This window comes from Charadrius vociferus, unplaced genomic scaffold (assembly GCF_000708025.1).
Source record: "Charadrius vociferus isolate BGI_N301 unplaced genomic scaffold, ASM70802v2 scaffold112, whole genome shotgun sequence".
Classification (NCBI taxonomy): Eukaryota; Metazoa; Chordata; class Aves; order Charadriiformes; family Charadriidae; genus Charadrius; species Charadrius vociferus.
Genome location: NW_009647011.1, coordinates 198,420 through 214,373, shown reverse-complemented (window position 1 = coordinate 214,373; position 15,954 = coordinate 198,420). Strand labels below are relative to the sequence as shown.

General features: G+C 37.2%; 1 protein-coding gene across 1 annotated transcript in view; it reads left to right on the top strand.

Annotated features, from left to right (window-relative positions):
• Positions 1-15,954, top strand: part of TASP1 (taspase, threonine aspartase, 1) — an 86,777-nt gene that overhangs the window by 36,081 nt on the left and 34,742 nt on the right. Inside the window, exons 8-9 of the mRNA XM_009895429.1 lie at positions 7,722-7,841; positions 8,757-8,835. Coding sequence (XP_009893731.1) covers positions 7,722-7,841; positions 8,757-8,835 — 199 coding nt within the window. The remainder of the gene's footprint in view (positions 1-7,721; positions 7,842-8,756; positions 8,836-15,954) is intronic.

Below are 15,954 nucleotides of genomic sequence, written 5' to 3'. Positions count from 1 at the left end.
GCTGTTTCATTGTCTAGTTTGACTTACCTGCTTCAACCCTGTGCTGCAGCTTAGCTCATGTGCCTCTGTTGCCAGTACTGCACAGTTGTTATAAATTGTAGTCATTTTTTTGTCTATGAAATTTTAGAAGTTTGGAGAAGAACAAGGTAGACAGGATGTTAACAAAATTGAAGTTGAATGGAAATCATAACTAAATGGCCAATGTGAAGAGATAGTATTGCAGACCAAAAAAGGCTGGAATTACTTGGAAGTTTTAGCTGCTGATAAATTTTACCAGCTAAAAATAAACATACAGTTTTAAAAATTACTTTTCAATAAAAGTTAAATTATACCAAGCTCAAAAAGAATGAGAGGCTGTTTAAATTTAATATAGGTTGAATGGAAAAACTAGGCAGTGTGACTTACTAAAGGACTTTTATTTCCTGAGTAAATGGAATTTTCTCTTTGCTGTATTTTTCATTGTTTACCTAATGTAAGATTTGTAGAGGGTTATGCAATTGCACACAGGAAGACCTGTTAATAACTTCACTGAATTTTGAAGGTGTGAAAATTGAGACTTTTTTTTAGGTTGTAGTGACTTATATATTGATTTACATAGTTAAGAAATCATTTTTGTTTGTGTGTGAATTAACTAAACATATTCATAGGGGGACTGGCTATAGTTTGTTAGTTAGGCCAGATGCCATTCTGAAGTTCTCACCTCAATCACCAGTAAACTTCAGAAGTAAATGTTTGTCCTCTTACTGTTAACGTGTCTTTTCGCAGAGGAAGTTGTCATTGAAAATAGTGTAGTAGAGTTTCGCCAAAAGCCCTATTTTTAATTTGTCTTCTGCTATTACAAACTTTTTTTAGAGCTATGCTGAAGTTACTGGTGAGAGGAGTTGTCCTCTCCTTGATTTGAGTAAGTGGCACTAAGAATTTCCAGTGCACATGATTATTTTTTTTTTAGAGGTTAGTGTTTATAAGTTAGTTTTTTATAGGCTAGTTATAAATAACATTATTTAGTTTGAGTTTTATTAAAACTGATTTGGTTTTTATCTAGTTTAACATATGTACTCAAGTATGTGTACTACAGCTTGAATTATGTGTATGGAATCAGCAGTTTCATATTCTTCAGCAACTGTATTGAGGCAATAATACTGAATATATTTAGAAAAGAAAAATACATCTGTCTTTGTTCAACAAAAAACATTCTTTTCTTTGAAGTATTTTGTGCGTTATATTTTTGTCATTGATCATCTTGAATGTACCACGTGAGCTTTTAGCCAGTTCTAGCTTGAACTCTTTGGGTGACAACCATCAATGCATAGTAATATGCATCATTCCCATTATATATGGTGAATTTTAATCACTTAACTTTTTCCTCAAATCAAATTTTTTATGGCTGTGCAAAGGTAATTGTAAGTGTAGCAGTCAACTATGCCAATCCTAGTGTCTCACTATTGCAGTTTGAACAGAAATTTGAATTTTATGCATTTCCTTTTCCTTAAAAAAGGAACAAATTTTCTGTCCCACATCCATGCTGAAATGGTCTTTGATGATAATAATGCTTTTTAGACTTCAAAAGTATACTTCATTTAATATGGGGAAAAAAACCTAAGTACTTTTCATCTATTCCAGTTAAGAAACAAAACAAACCAACAAAACTCATCTGTGGAATACAGTATGAAATAATTCCCTCATCCTGAACATGGAGGTCAGACCAAATGTTCTGTTTACATACAAAACAACTATTAAACTGGAAAGGCCAGGGTGGTTCATCGAGCTTTGTATGATTGGATCCGAACTGCCCCTTTTGAAACACAGGCATGTTGTACCGGTCATGCATACTCTGGCAAGATTAGATTGCTATGAGAGTACATCATGCTACACTGTCAGTTGCCCTAGAGGAAAATGTTTCTAGAAATTGGCACATTTGAATTGGTCTCAGCGCTCACAGAATAGTAACATTTTCCCTGACTTAGATGGATTTATAAGTATTTCTTTAAAATACTTTAATAAATAAAATGTTGCTTAAAAGATTGCTTCTCGCCTTGTTAAATACTGCCGTAATCAACAGAAGTACTCCATCAAGAACACCTTAAATCTGAGATTTAAAAAGACCAAAATATATTAATTGTTGATACATTATTTTCTAGACAATGCTATCCACTATTGTGGTCCTCTGTGTTCCCACTTGATCTGTAAAGGGACATCATGGGACATACTAGAAGATTTATGTGTTGCCCTGTTCTGTTTAGTGTACGACGATACTGTAAAAAATCCATATTTTTAGGGGAATCTACTTGATCTAATTATCATCAAATATAAAATCCTATTTACTTGTGTGGGTAGTTGGGTAATAGCATATACACGTTGATTGCTTTGATCTGATTCATTTTGCATTTTCCAGTTGTGATACTCAGAGATGAGATTTAATGGTAATTACTTTTCAAGGAATTTGAGCAATCTCAAGTTGAGAGGGAAGGGGCCCTGTGTGTAGATATCTTTCAGCAGGCACTGAGTAGAGCTCTCCTAAACTGTTAATTCCTTCCTTAGGGGCTTGTAAAATTATGCCTATTTATGCGGGGGGGATATGTGCAGAAGAAAAGGGTGAGATTTCTGAAATACTTGATAGAACTCTGCACTTGTGCACATGAGCATTTTCCTGCTTTGTGTGCATGTTCTTAGCTAAGTTTGAATACTTGCTCCATGTTTTCATGAAATTAACTTCCTTTCCTGTTGCAAGATGCAAATTAATTCAATAATGTGAGGTCTTACTTTTGACATTGACTTTCAGTTGTTTCCATATTAAATATTAACTAACTACATAATTATTTTTAGGTTGCAATACTACATTGTTAAAAGCCCCAAACTGCTTTTCCAATGGATGTATTAGTATAAATAATTAGCTGAATTCAGATATGTAATTTGTTAACAGATGCCACCAAGAAATAATCAGGTTGCCTTTGGAACTTGCAAAATTTTGAAATCTAAGGTGATAAATTAATGAGTCAAATACATAAAAAGATAAGGGCAAGCAAGCTGCGTCTCTTTTAGTCCCTGTTGGACCCATATAGGATTCAAACTTACTGTAGACTTCATGAGTTGTTGTTTAACATATTTCTTTTGATTGTCTTGATACTAGCTTGATGGGATCCTATGTTTTTCAACATTCATATGGTTTGAAGAGATGAAATGCATGACACAGAAAGTCTTCTCACCAGGTGCATGCTTCCTGGAACTCCTCAGGCACACAATGCCCTTTTGTATCGAGAAGTACAGGAACTTCCTTTGTTAAATTGTGATGAGATCTTCATTTGCTGGTTGAGAAATCACAGAGTTGTCAGTACAGTTTACATGTGTAGAATACTTTTAGTACGGAACTACAGAATTGATGGTGTCTCTTGTAAGTATGTGAAGTCAGTAATGCTGAAATGGGAGCAAACATAAAAATAGGTCTAGAATAGATCCGACAACGTATTTTCACCACTGGATATGGAATAGAACTGATCCTCACTGGTTTTCATTTTGTTGAGTAAGGATAAATATAGCATCAGCAGTGAGTCTTTTTCTGATCACAAAAAACTACAAACTTACATTACCAAGAAAGATGATAACAAAATGCCTTTTCTTCAGCGATACAGATTTCCTTCAGAAGGTTGTGTGGGCCAGGTTAAAAGAAATGCTTCCCTTAGAAAAGGTTTCCAGCCTCCTAAGCTGCCCCATCTAAAATTAAAATAAGACAAAGCAAGCAAGCTATACCACTACATTGACAGCAAACACTGATGTGAAATAGATCTTCTTTTAACGGAAATAATGGTGAAGAAGTTTCCATGCAACATATTCTTGTAAATGCTTGTGGTTTTATGAATAAAATATCTTTTTAAAAAATAAATTATCTATATAGCTACTGAAGGCAAATATTTTATGCATGTGAGAGGTAATGTAGAAGATGGATGGCAGATTGAGCAAATAGTCTTACAGATGCTGCAAAGAAGGCTTGCAAACATTTTTTCTCTGCTGTCAGATGATATGGAAAACGTACTGATCCATACTGAGCCTCATCCTTCTAAAATGTATTTCTGTTCATTATGGGAGCCCCAAGTGTTTGATTTAACATGAATTAAGATTACACAGGTGGCCTTAATCCTGGCATTTTCTAACTTTGACAGGCTTGATTTTCCTATCTATTAATACTCTGTGGCCAGAGTATTGTCTATTAATCAAGTTTTTTGTTGTGGGCATAATTTCCTTTTATCAAAGGGGGCAGGGGATGGACAATAAAGCCTGCATCATATTAGTAGTTCTTTGTATAGAAATCATAGGAAAATTCTTGTTAGGAAGACATTTGTCCAGTCTGATCTTGAAAACCTCCAAGGATGGGAGTCTGCACCTCCAGTGAGCAGCCTGCTCTGCTTCTTAAGATCTTTTCAATCCACTGAATAGTATTGTTCTAACTGGGTTAATAATACTTGAATTATATTGTGGTTGGCAGTCCTGGGAGATAAATAATACATTGGCCCATGAGATGTTAAGGGAAGTGTTCCTGAATTTTCTTTCATCTTTACTGCTTGGAAGGGAACTTGCTCTTTTCTAATCCCATTTGCTCCAGTCCTCGAAGTTCCTTTTGCCTCACCTTCTCCTACCTTCCCTGATCCTGCTTTTCAACTTACTCTTCCTCACAATGCCATCTGAAACCCTAAATCTATAATTTTTCACCTCTCTTTTTCTAAGCAGTTATTCTGCTTTACTGTTAGGACATCCATCTGTTTGTTTTAATATTGAATATGGTTAGTGCCAGCTTCTGAGTGTAGACCTTGTTCAGGAAGATGTAGTTGAAGAGAATGAATTTACTGTTACTCTGGGTAAAAGCCAAGGATGACACTCCTGCTTAGTAATTCCAGTTGCTTGAAGAATACTGTAGAACACTGTAATGCTGCATTGCATATTTTTCCTTTTAAGACTGGCACAGTATTAACTCAGGTCTTATCTCTTAAATTAAGTGTGGCCAGAGTATCATCAGCATGTGTCTCCTAAGAATTCCGTTTCACAAGTGACATTGTGTTCCCAAGGCAGTTTTAATTGATGATAGGAACTTGATAATTTGAAGTTGAATAGTTGGTTGTAGATTATTTTTTTTCTTGTTCCTCCCTCTGGATCCTAGTCCAGAAAATATGCGTTTATATCAGTAGTTTAATATCCTTTGGGATTATTTGCTTGGGTAAGTTTATGTAGGATGTTTTTAATGCAGGTAAGTTTTTATACAGGACAGACTGCTCAGCTAAAGGCTCGAGGGCTTGTGCAACAGCAGCATTCATATTTGGAGTATGTGATGGATGATGTATTGGTTTTGTTTATTCATTTTCTTTTCTGTACACTGCATGCTGTGTCCCATCAAAAGTGTGTGATTGGGCATGAAGTCAGAGTGCCTTGGCCTGGGTTCTGGGAATCTAGGGCAAGCCTAGACAGAGTGGGGAAAACTGCTCTTTCTCTTAGAGTGACTGAATGTGGTGCGCTAAGGAGGGAAGGACACCTAGACAGAGTGGGGAAAACTGCTCTTAGAGTGACTGAATGTGGTGTGCTAAGGAGGGAAGGACGGAAAGATCCAAGGTGAGACAGCTGAAGTGTTTCTGAGACAGTAGGCAGACAGCTTGCATGAGGAATGAATGTTGAAAGACCCTGCTCTTAGGGGAGCAAATCTGTCTCAGAAGCATGGAAGTAAGATGCTTTTCTGTTTACCTTGAGGGAGCGAAGGGTAATTTGTTTCAACCAGGAAGCCACTAAAGCTTGCTGAACTGAGAACCAGTCTGTGAGGAAGAATCTGTCCTGGGGGAGATTTCTTCTCAAGGCTTCTATTTATTGTCTCAAGAGTTCAGGTTTAAGTGTAGTATGCATAAAACAACAAGTAGGATTGCAACCTTGGACTTCAGGAGGGCTGATCTCTTCAAGAAACTGCTTGGAGAAATCCCATGGTTAGGGCTCTAGAGGGTAGGGGGGCTCACGAGAGGTGGCTGATATTCAAGAATCACATCCTCCAAGCTCAGGATCGGTGCATCCCGAAGAGCAAGAAATCAGGCAAGGGAACCATGGTTGAGCAGGGAGCTTCTGAAAAAGTGCAAGTGGAAGAAGGAAGTTTACAGTACGTGGAAGAAGGGACTGACCATCTGGGAAGATTACAAGAATGCTGTCAGAGTATGCAGGGGTGAAACGAGGAAAGCCAAGACCTCCTTGGAATTAAATCTGGCAAGGGATGTCAAGGTCAATAGGAAGGGTTTCTTCAAGTACATAGGAGGCAAAAGGAAAACTAGAGAAAATGTGCGCCTGCTGTTGAACAAGACAGGTGCCATGGTGACAGATGATGCAGAGAAGGCAAAAGTTACTGAATGCCTTCTTTGCTTCAGTCTTTACTGTTTAGGCCAGCCCTCAGGAGTCCCAGACTTCGCAGGTAACAGAGAAAGTCTGGAGGAAGGAAGACTTTCCCTTGGTTGAAGAGAATCAAGTTAGAGATCAAAGTAAACGGGATATCCACAAGTCCATGGGTCCTGATGGGATGCACGCATGAATGCTGAGGGAGCTGGCAGAAGTCATTGCTGGACCACTCTCCATCATCTTTGAAAGGTCCTGGAGAACAGGTGAGGTGCCTGAGGACTGGAGGAAAGCCAATGTCACTCCAGTCTTCCAAAAGGGCAAGAAGGAAGCCCCAGGAAACTACAGGCCAGTCGACTCCATCCCTGGAAAGATGATGGAACAGCTCTTTCTGGGTGTCATCTCAAAGCATCTGGAGGAAAAGGTTATCAGAAGTAGTCAACAGGGATTCACCAAGGGGAAGTCAGGTCTGACTAATCTGATAGCTGCCTACGATGGCGTGACTGGATGGGTGGGTGAGGGGAGGGCAGTGGATATTGTCTACCTTGACTTCAGCAAGGCGCTTGACACTTTCTCCCACATTATCCTCACAGGCAAGCTTAGGAAGTGTGGGTTAGATGAATGGACAGTTGTGTGGACTGAACACTGGCTGACAGATAGAGATCAGAGGGTTGCAATTAGTGGCACAGAGTCTAGTTGGAGGTCTGTAACAAGTGGTGTTCCCCAGGGGTCAGTATGAGGTCCAGTCCTGTTCAATATATTCATCAATGACCTGGATGAAAGGATAGAGTGTACCATCAGCAAGTTTGCTGATGACACAAAACTGGGAGTGGTGGCTGACACACCAGAAGGCTGTGCCGCCATTCAGTGTGACCCGGACAGGCTGGAGGGTTGGGCAGAGAGGTAAGCTGCTTCTGGTGGATTTTTTTTATTTTTTTTCAATCATACATAGCTTTAAACATCAACGTCTCTGAAAATGTCATCTCAAAGCTTTTGGGAAAGGCTTTTTGATATGGCATCTTTGGAAAGAATTGCTGAATCATTTCTTAGTGGACAAGTGCCCACCACTAAGAAAACAGCATTTTTGGCACTTTTGTGAGTAAAGGCAGGTAACCTAAGCATTGGATGAGTTCTGAGATGTTTATCACCACCTTGTTTCCAGAGAAGTTTTCTTCAGGTCCTGTCTGAGCCAAGAGAGCATTTTGGGGAGATTTATGGTGGCACAATCGTTGCAATATGCACGAATAGAAAATCCGTTTTATTGATCAGCCTGTCACTTAGCTTTGTGCACGTTAGTTTGCACGCTGCTAAGAAGTATAATCTGACTTTAATATACTATTTTTAGTAGTTGTTTCTGTTTGTGTGTCCTGCAGGAGAATGACTCAGGAACATTGGATACAGTTGGTGCAGTTGTTGTTGATCAAGAAGGAAATGTTGCTGCTGCTGTCTCCAGTGGAGGTTTAGCACTAAAGCATCCTGGAAGAGTTGGTCAGGTGATTATACTTATTCAGCTGGGAATGATTGTTCAGCAATTGTGACACTAAGCAAGAGCTGTGAGAGCAAACCTGATGTTTTCCCTTCCTTCCCATTAAACTCTGAAGGCATTATCACTGCATCGGAATGCAAGTTTTGTTTTTAGTGTCTTCCATCTGTGTTATAAAACATACAAGCCTAGGTAAGAAGTTATTCTGTAGTTAGTTGCCTTTGCCAGAGCTATTAATAAGTTGATTTGTTGGGCTTAAATACCCCGTTAATACCACAAATAGTCTCTTAAATGCTTAGAGTGTTTTAAAATAAGATTTTCATCAATATTTAGGGAAGCTGTCCTAACTAATTTTTAAATGATCTTGTGAATTGGTAGAAGTCACGAAGGTATTAAAAGAGCACATCAGGTATAGACATTCCTTATTGTTATTAGGTGAGGGAATTTTGAGCGGCATGAGAAGTGTTATACTCCATTGCTATGCAGCTGCATTTTGGTTGACTTTTGCCATTGTCCTAAAAGCGTTTCTCTTTTGAAATGTATTTAAGATTTTCTTTTGGAATAGCAAAGTAAAAGGGACTTTATGTAAGTGGGGAACAGCTAGAAATATTTTGTCCTTTGATATCTGTTCCTTCGTTTTCTGTAAGGTTAGATTGGAATACCAGGCATCTATGATAATCACTCAGTTCTGAAGAACAGTAAAAGAAGATGTAGCCAAATGGATTGGAATTATAATTTGGACTGTTACGATTTTCTGATTTATCTTTTGTATTAATACTTGGATTTTTCTTGGGTGGTTTTTTTTTGGTTTGGTGTTTTTTGGTGGTGGTTTGTGGTTGTGGTTTGTTTTTATTTTTTTAAGGGAAGGGAACAAACCAAAAACCTCACATACCTAAAGTTATGAAAGATGCGCTTCTTTCCTTAGGCAGCTCTTTATGGTTGCGGCTGCTGGGCTGAAAATACAGGAGCTCACACCCCTTACTCCACTGCTGTGAGTACTTCAGGTATTTACTACTTTTATAAATATTTCAAAAAGTTGCTATCTTTCTCTGTAATTAGTTTACAAATTCCAAATAAAGTATTTCTATGAATGGTAAATTAAAATATTAACATTATTTCCAGACTATGTTTCATTTATTTACATATAAATATATGTATATATGTCCGTACTGTCTTTAAATCCAGTAATCAATCTCTGTTGGTTGCTTATATTGGTCTTTTTACTTAATTAACAACATTGTGAATTTTTATCCTGTTTAAAATATTTTTGTATTGCACTGAAAGGATATATTATATTTGTTATGTATTAAGGAACCTGTCCTGTAAAGAAGTGCTGTTATAAGCATAATATTGTGTTAAACACAGAATGCCTCCATGACTGGAAGCCTTCTGTAAAGGACTAAGATAATTAGAGAGTCCTTTAACATATGAGGCATCCTTCGATACAAAAATGCTACAAATGGCATTTTTCTCTCCAAAATATTTAATTAGTATTTTAAGTGACTATTTAAGTGAATTTGTTCTTCATCTGTCTTTTCTTCTCAAAAGGAAGGGGAAAAGGCAAAACCAAATTACTAGAACAAGTGTCTTGGAAAACATTTATTCACAAGTTGTGGAAGTACTGTAAGAATTAGGGTAGCTTCTCTCTCTTCTTTGGAAGTCTTGGAATCCTGGATGCACAAAAGTATATTTTGTTCATTTGATGCCTGTCAGCCCACTGTCACACAGAGCTGTTCGATTAGTTGGCGTGCTGAGCACTGGAGACACCAATTTTAAAAACAAGTTTGTCAATAAATCTACTAAATCTAACAGCACTGAAGAAATAGTAAAACTTAGAAAGAAAACAAACAAACAAACACAAAAGCCATACCAAAAGGTAACTGGGAAGATAGCTCACACTCCAGTGTAAGATTTGAGAATGTGAGCTTGGATTTTTTAACTTGTCTGGAACAGACATTGAAAAGATAACTGCATTGTTACACAATACAGGGTGAATATTGTAGAACACAAAAGGCCTAAGGTGAAGTTATGTGGGAGTTACTTTTGCTTTGCAACTCCCAAGTAAAAGCAGTTGAAAGGTCTGCAAGTTGAAAGGTCTGCATTTCATCTCTCTTTTTTTTTTAGTTGTATGAACAGTCTCAGACAGAAAAACTGCTTGTAACACTTTTTCATAAACGCTTATGTCAGGATGCAAAAGTTATGGTTTGGACCACTGCTTAATGGTTAATTATCAGCATTCAGTATAGGGAGAGATGGACTGGAGGGAGCAAGGTAGCAGGGTGTACAACTAAAATTTGACAGAGCATCAGAAATACCCCGTGTTGCTTTTGAAGTCATATACCTCTCTAATTTCCCCTGTATTTAAGTCTGTGTCACACTGTGGAAAATTTGTGTAGATATTCACCCTTAAGTTCAATGTTAGTAATAGCAAGTGTCCTTTTTAATACTTATGCAAAGGAAAGTTCTGTTGAATGCAGATGTGGCAGAAGATCTTTCTACTCAGTAACATCATATTGATTTTAGTTTAATAAATGCTTACCTATGCAAGCAAATCTATTTAAATATTGCAGTATTGGGGACCATAATAATTGGCAAGTTTAAGTCCAATATTAGAGATTGTTTGTGGAAAAGCTGAGAACACCACCTTTTTTTAATTTTTTTAAACTGTTCTTTACAAAGTCAGCTGGATTTGAAGTCAATGGAAGTACCAGCAAGCATGCTGATATGCTTAAAGAAGATGTCTAGCTTTAATGATGGCCTTAAATAGAAGCCTCCTTTCTTTTTGCTGATACCAATTTTATATAGTGGTAAATACTTTAATGTTGTACTATCTATAACTATTGCACACGCACACACACACATAAATAAATATATATATATATATGTATGTTTCTTCGGTTCAGATCTTCTTGCTTCCATGACACTACATTAATACCAATCCCAGTTAATTGAAATAGACTGCTGGCGGTCTATGAAGCATGGCCATCTGTTCATTCAGTGATTTGAAATTCAGACTAGCGGTGTTTAATTAAACTCTTGTTTCTGGTTTTCCTTTAAAGTGTGTGTGTGTGAGAGAGAGAGGGGGAGATAGAAATGTTTACAGGAAGTGAGAACTCTTCTGTAATCAATACCATTCTTTTTTCCATTTTCAGAAGCTCATCATGTTTTATTTTATAATGTAATCTACGTTTAGTGCAGTTTTAAAATATATTGATGCCTGACTCTTGTTTAAAATATGAGCATCCAACAATGTGAACCATGAAGTTAATTAAGGGGTAGAGGGATGGAAGAATTAAATGATAGGAAAAGTTGAAAGAATGAAACTTACAACTTGGCTGGATCACAACAGGAGATGGAAATGGGAGCATAAACATCTGCAAATATTCAAAAGGTGAAATTGCCAAGGCTAAGCAAGAAAATAATATGTTAACATACATCGTTGTTGGATGAAATTTTTAGAAAATAAAGGTACTGCCTAAACGCTAGAAGATGCTCTGATTTGGAAAGCTCTAAGATTGACAGTTCTTTGATCTCCAGAGGTCCCTTCCAACCCTGACCATTCTGTGATTCTGTGAAAATATGTACATAAAATAACTGAAATTTACAATCAGTTTAGAATTCTGTGGTTTTCACAATATAACATTTTATTGTTTTAATTTATCATGTCTCTTCATTTTAATTTGTCTTTGAGTGGTAAATTTGGCACAAATTTATCCTAACATTTTCTACAGGGATATTTTTTTTTCTGTTGTGTGGCGGCAGGGAGTAGAGAAGAAAATTAAGCTTTGGTTGCTGTGCGTACTGAGTACTGTATGTGTAGACTTTCGTATTCATTGTTAAATGACTTCATAGAATAGCTGATTCATCAAATCACATTTGGAATTTAAAAAAAAAATCTTGAATAGAGAGAAAAGTTTAGCTATGATTCTCTTAAAGCTTTATCAAAAGTATGCTCAAAAATACTGAGTATTAATATATGTTAAACCAAATACTTTTAAGTGAATGATTCTTTGGGAAAGAAAAGGTTTCACATTTGTGCTGGTTTAGACTTTTTAACTTTTTTTAGAGATAGCTGTGGATAGAAATTCAAGCCTTGAGAGTTTGTTATATCAGGCTCTATATTCAGTCTTGAAAAAGGGTGTTCTTTGGCATTAGTTTCCTACAAGCAATTTTTAAGGGCCAGGTTTTGTAAACTATTTTGATTCCATAATTACAAAATTGCTCATGTTTTTGGGTTTTGGAGGCTATGATCAGCAAGAGATTGAACAGGTTGGGGAGAATCCCTGGTGTGGGGAAAGAAGAGTTTGGAATAGTAATTCAAAGTATACAGAATACAAACTCCTGCTCATTGAAATCCATGCAGAATTAGCAGGAACGTAAGAATGGACACATTGGGTCGAACCAGAGCTCCAGATAGTTTGGTGTCCTGTTTCAGATAGAGGGTCTTTGCAGATCTCCAAGGAAAAGTACGGGACTGGGAAAAGCACCTGCACTGTGTTGTCTAAGCTTCCAGCAATTTGTGATACTGGGATTTTATAAGCTAGAGATATCTCTGGTTTTAATAGGTCAGGATGACTTTCTCAAGATTTTTTATTTCTTTTGTACTTAGAAAACCAGTTATTTAAGTTTTGCTGGGAATGATTTTCATATTCTGTGATGGTTTACCTTTGTAGAAGCATTTTTGGGAAAAGTGTTAGTTTAAATGCCACAGTTAGTAATGCAGTAGGTTTTATTCTTGAATATTTATTTTGTTCTAAAATTCTTCTGTTGAAGCTTCAATTTGAGACACATCTTTAAATAAATTCCTCATTAAGAAAAAAAAAAAGGTGTCACCATAAAAGTACTTACAAATTCATATAACTTTCTTTCAATGCTCATGCATTATTTGAGGGCTTGCTTTTACATCTTGATCTTCTGTTGGCCCTGTGGATGCTGGCAGGCTTCCTGCTTTTGCGAGTTCAGGGAGGACTTGTTATTAGTTCTTATGCCTTTAGCAAGTTTTTTCTGAAATATTTTTTGCCATTTTTATCATGATTTTGTATTGAATGTGCCAAAGGTGGTGGTTCTGAACTTGTTTGGGCATGACTTCAACTTCTTGAACGGTATTTTCTTACCTCTAACAGTTTCTTGGCCTTGTTGTTTAGCCACACTGTCTTTGGTTGGGGTTTTTTTTTGGCTTTTCAAAAGTTACTTCATGGTTTATAAAATACAGGATATTATAAAACTTACATTTTGTGGCTATAGTTTAACAGGGGGTGGGACAACTGAAATCAAAAGGTGAAGACTTTCTAAAGACAGAATGGAGGAGACGTTGGAACTTAGGAATGACTGTGACTATAAAGGGCCTTAAATGCCAGGTTTATTCTGTAACTCTCACGCTAAAATTCAGTTTCTGTGTAAACAGGTACAATCTTTCTGATTTTTTTGTACCAATTTTTGGAGACACTTCAACATATGAACTCTGAATTATGTTAATAATATTTTTGGGAAAAAAAAAAACCAAACAGTGGTGGGGCTTTATTGGCAACTGAAGGATAAACAGTACAGGGATTCTGTAAATATCTCAAAACCAGTATTAAAATTCAAGAAATTCAGAGAATGTTGCAGTTCCAGGCATAGCTAAGATACCTGGGCAACCTTAACTGTGACATCTAACAACATAATGCAAGTGCTATTCCATGCGAGAATGATGGTAGAGACTGAGTGAAGGCTTGTTAAATGAGATAAGCATTGCCAGTGGCCTTTGTTTAGTATAAACGTAAGGAACAGCTAAACTGGTTTTTGGATCAACATAGTAGAAGCCAAATCTTTGGTCTTTTAAAAGCTTGTGCACACATTTGCGCATGCACACAGACACAAGCAAACAGCCTCCCCTTTAAGCATCCCCCACCACCTCCCAAAAAAAACCCAGGCCAAAACCTCGCTTGTAAGGCCACTTGGAACTCTTTAGTGACTGTTTTTTGTTGGTATATGAATGTAAACACAGGAAGATGGGTATTATTGGGAGGGAAAACATTTGTGAACAAAACCCGACCGCAGGAGAAACAATAGTCTGGTTTTTGGCTGTACTTTAATAAAACAATTCCTATTTTTTCCTGAACATAATAGGAATCAAAGACTTTGTGTATATTCTCCTTATTCAAAATGATATCAAGTGTGACACTGAATCTCCTCCGCAGTTGGAATATCCATGATGATTGTGAATATTCATCTACTAACTGTGCCAAAAGTAATAGTACTGGGGTAAGAGGCAAGCTGTGTTTTTCCTGGGAGATATGTTGAAAAGTAGTAATTCTCTTTGGATTTACACAACCTTAAATATAAATTTTAAAGATAAATATAAAATTTACAGTAACAGCTAACGCAGGAGGCTTTGAAAATGCAACTATAAGTGGAATTTTTGGGTGGAAATGTAGAGACTGAGAATAATGTGTTACATTCCTTTTTACATCTTTACAACAGCAGGTAGTAGAAAGTGTACTTAGCCATTCTTCGTGCATGGATGGCATGCTTCATGTATGTGTCTCGCTAGCAAACCTTTTAATATTGCATTTCTGAAGATAGACAGGAAGTCTCGCATTATTTACAAAATGCGGAAATTCTGTAACACAAAGCTGTAAAGTCTCCATCTAGAATCCATTTGAGGAGAATATTTGATACAAGAAAGGTACAGCGATACAATGTCCTATGAGGTATTTAAATGGGACCTAATTATGGTTTATTATCCTAAAGAAAAAGGAGTATATAACTGGGCTTCAGGACTGAGCCCAAAGTTGTGTTTTGTTGAGAAAGTAGCAGGGAAACCAGTTGGTAAAGTTGAGGATTCAGTCTGGGAAAAGTCTTTCAATGATGTCCTACTCTTCTGACCTGCCCAGAGACTATTCCTGACTGAAAGTAAGTCTGATACAGAAAACGGCAATGTTTTAGGAACACATACACAGACTGTATGTATTCTGTGTAAATACGCAGAATGTGCCTGACTTCTTTAACAATTTCTTGTGTCAGTGAATTCACCAAGATCCTAAAGGACTTAAGGTCTCTGGTCAAAAGCAGTGGCATCTATTCTCATAAAGGCATTTTAGGGATTACATCAAAATAGTTTAAAACCTGTATTGGATATACTTACATGTATATGATGCATCATTCCACAAAGTGAAAAATAGCACATTTTGTATTGTGAAGAATCATAGAATTGTTTAGCTTGGAAGGGACCTCTGGAGCTCATCTAGTCCAACCTCCTGCTGATTTTTTTTTGCAACCCGCCTGCTGAAGGAGGGTTCTCTTATTTTCGCAATCCTTATCAATAAGGAAGTCAGTGTATTCACTTTTCCTCCCCCTGCCTTTCCCTGCTCAAACTTTTACTTTTTGCTCATGTTTGTTCTTCTTCCCAGTCCATTGTGTGCCTCATGAATGCTTTTGCTGGCAAAATGGAACAGGTAATGCGGGATAGGAAATGACACCTATGGAGAGATGGCTTGTGCTTGTTAAACTGGTTGTTGAGCTATGCCTTCGGCCAGCATTTCGATCTCTTCTTATGGAAACCACTGAACCATAAATTCTTACTTGAAAACTCATTTTCAACAGGAACCACAGTGATGTGCAAATCTGTGGAGTAAATATTTTGCAAGGAAGCTTTAATGCCAATAAATTGACTTGTGATGTAGGACTTTTGCTTTGTGATCCTCATATGAGGGCAGTAGTGGCTGCGCTGGAATCCAGTGTGTGCCGATACCTGGGCAGGTGCCACTTATCTGTCAGCCTGCATCCTTCTGAGTCCATGCTCCAAGCGTCCAGAGGAATTTCACATGGAAATCTTGTATCCTGTATAGATTGTTTGAGCTGCAGTATGTGAGATTGAAATTATGATATACAGTTAATCTCTGTAGAAATATGTATTATCTCCCAAAATCAGTCTGGTCCTGTAAGACTTGGGGAATAATAGGTAATGTAATGCATCACAGATGAAGCAGCTGCATATGGAGAAGAGTTATGTCATTGTTACGGTGAACCAGAGGGTAGAGGAAGAAAGAGGTCTATCTCCAGACAGATCAGTATTTACCTCTGAAGTGAATGCTTCTGTCAAGAGTTCAGGCTTTGTGTCCAGATGCCATTTGGAGGCTTCA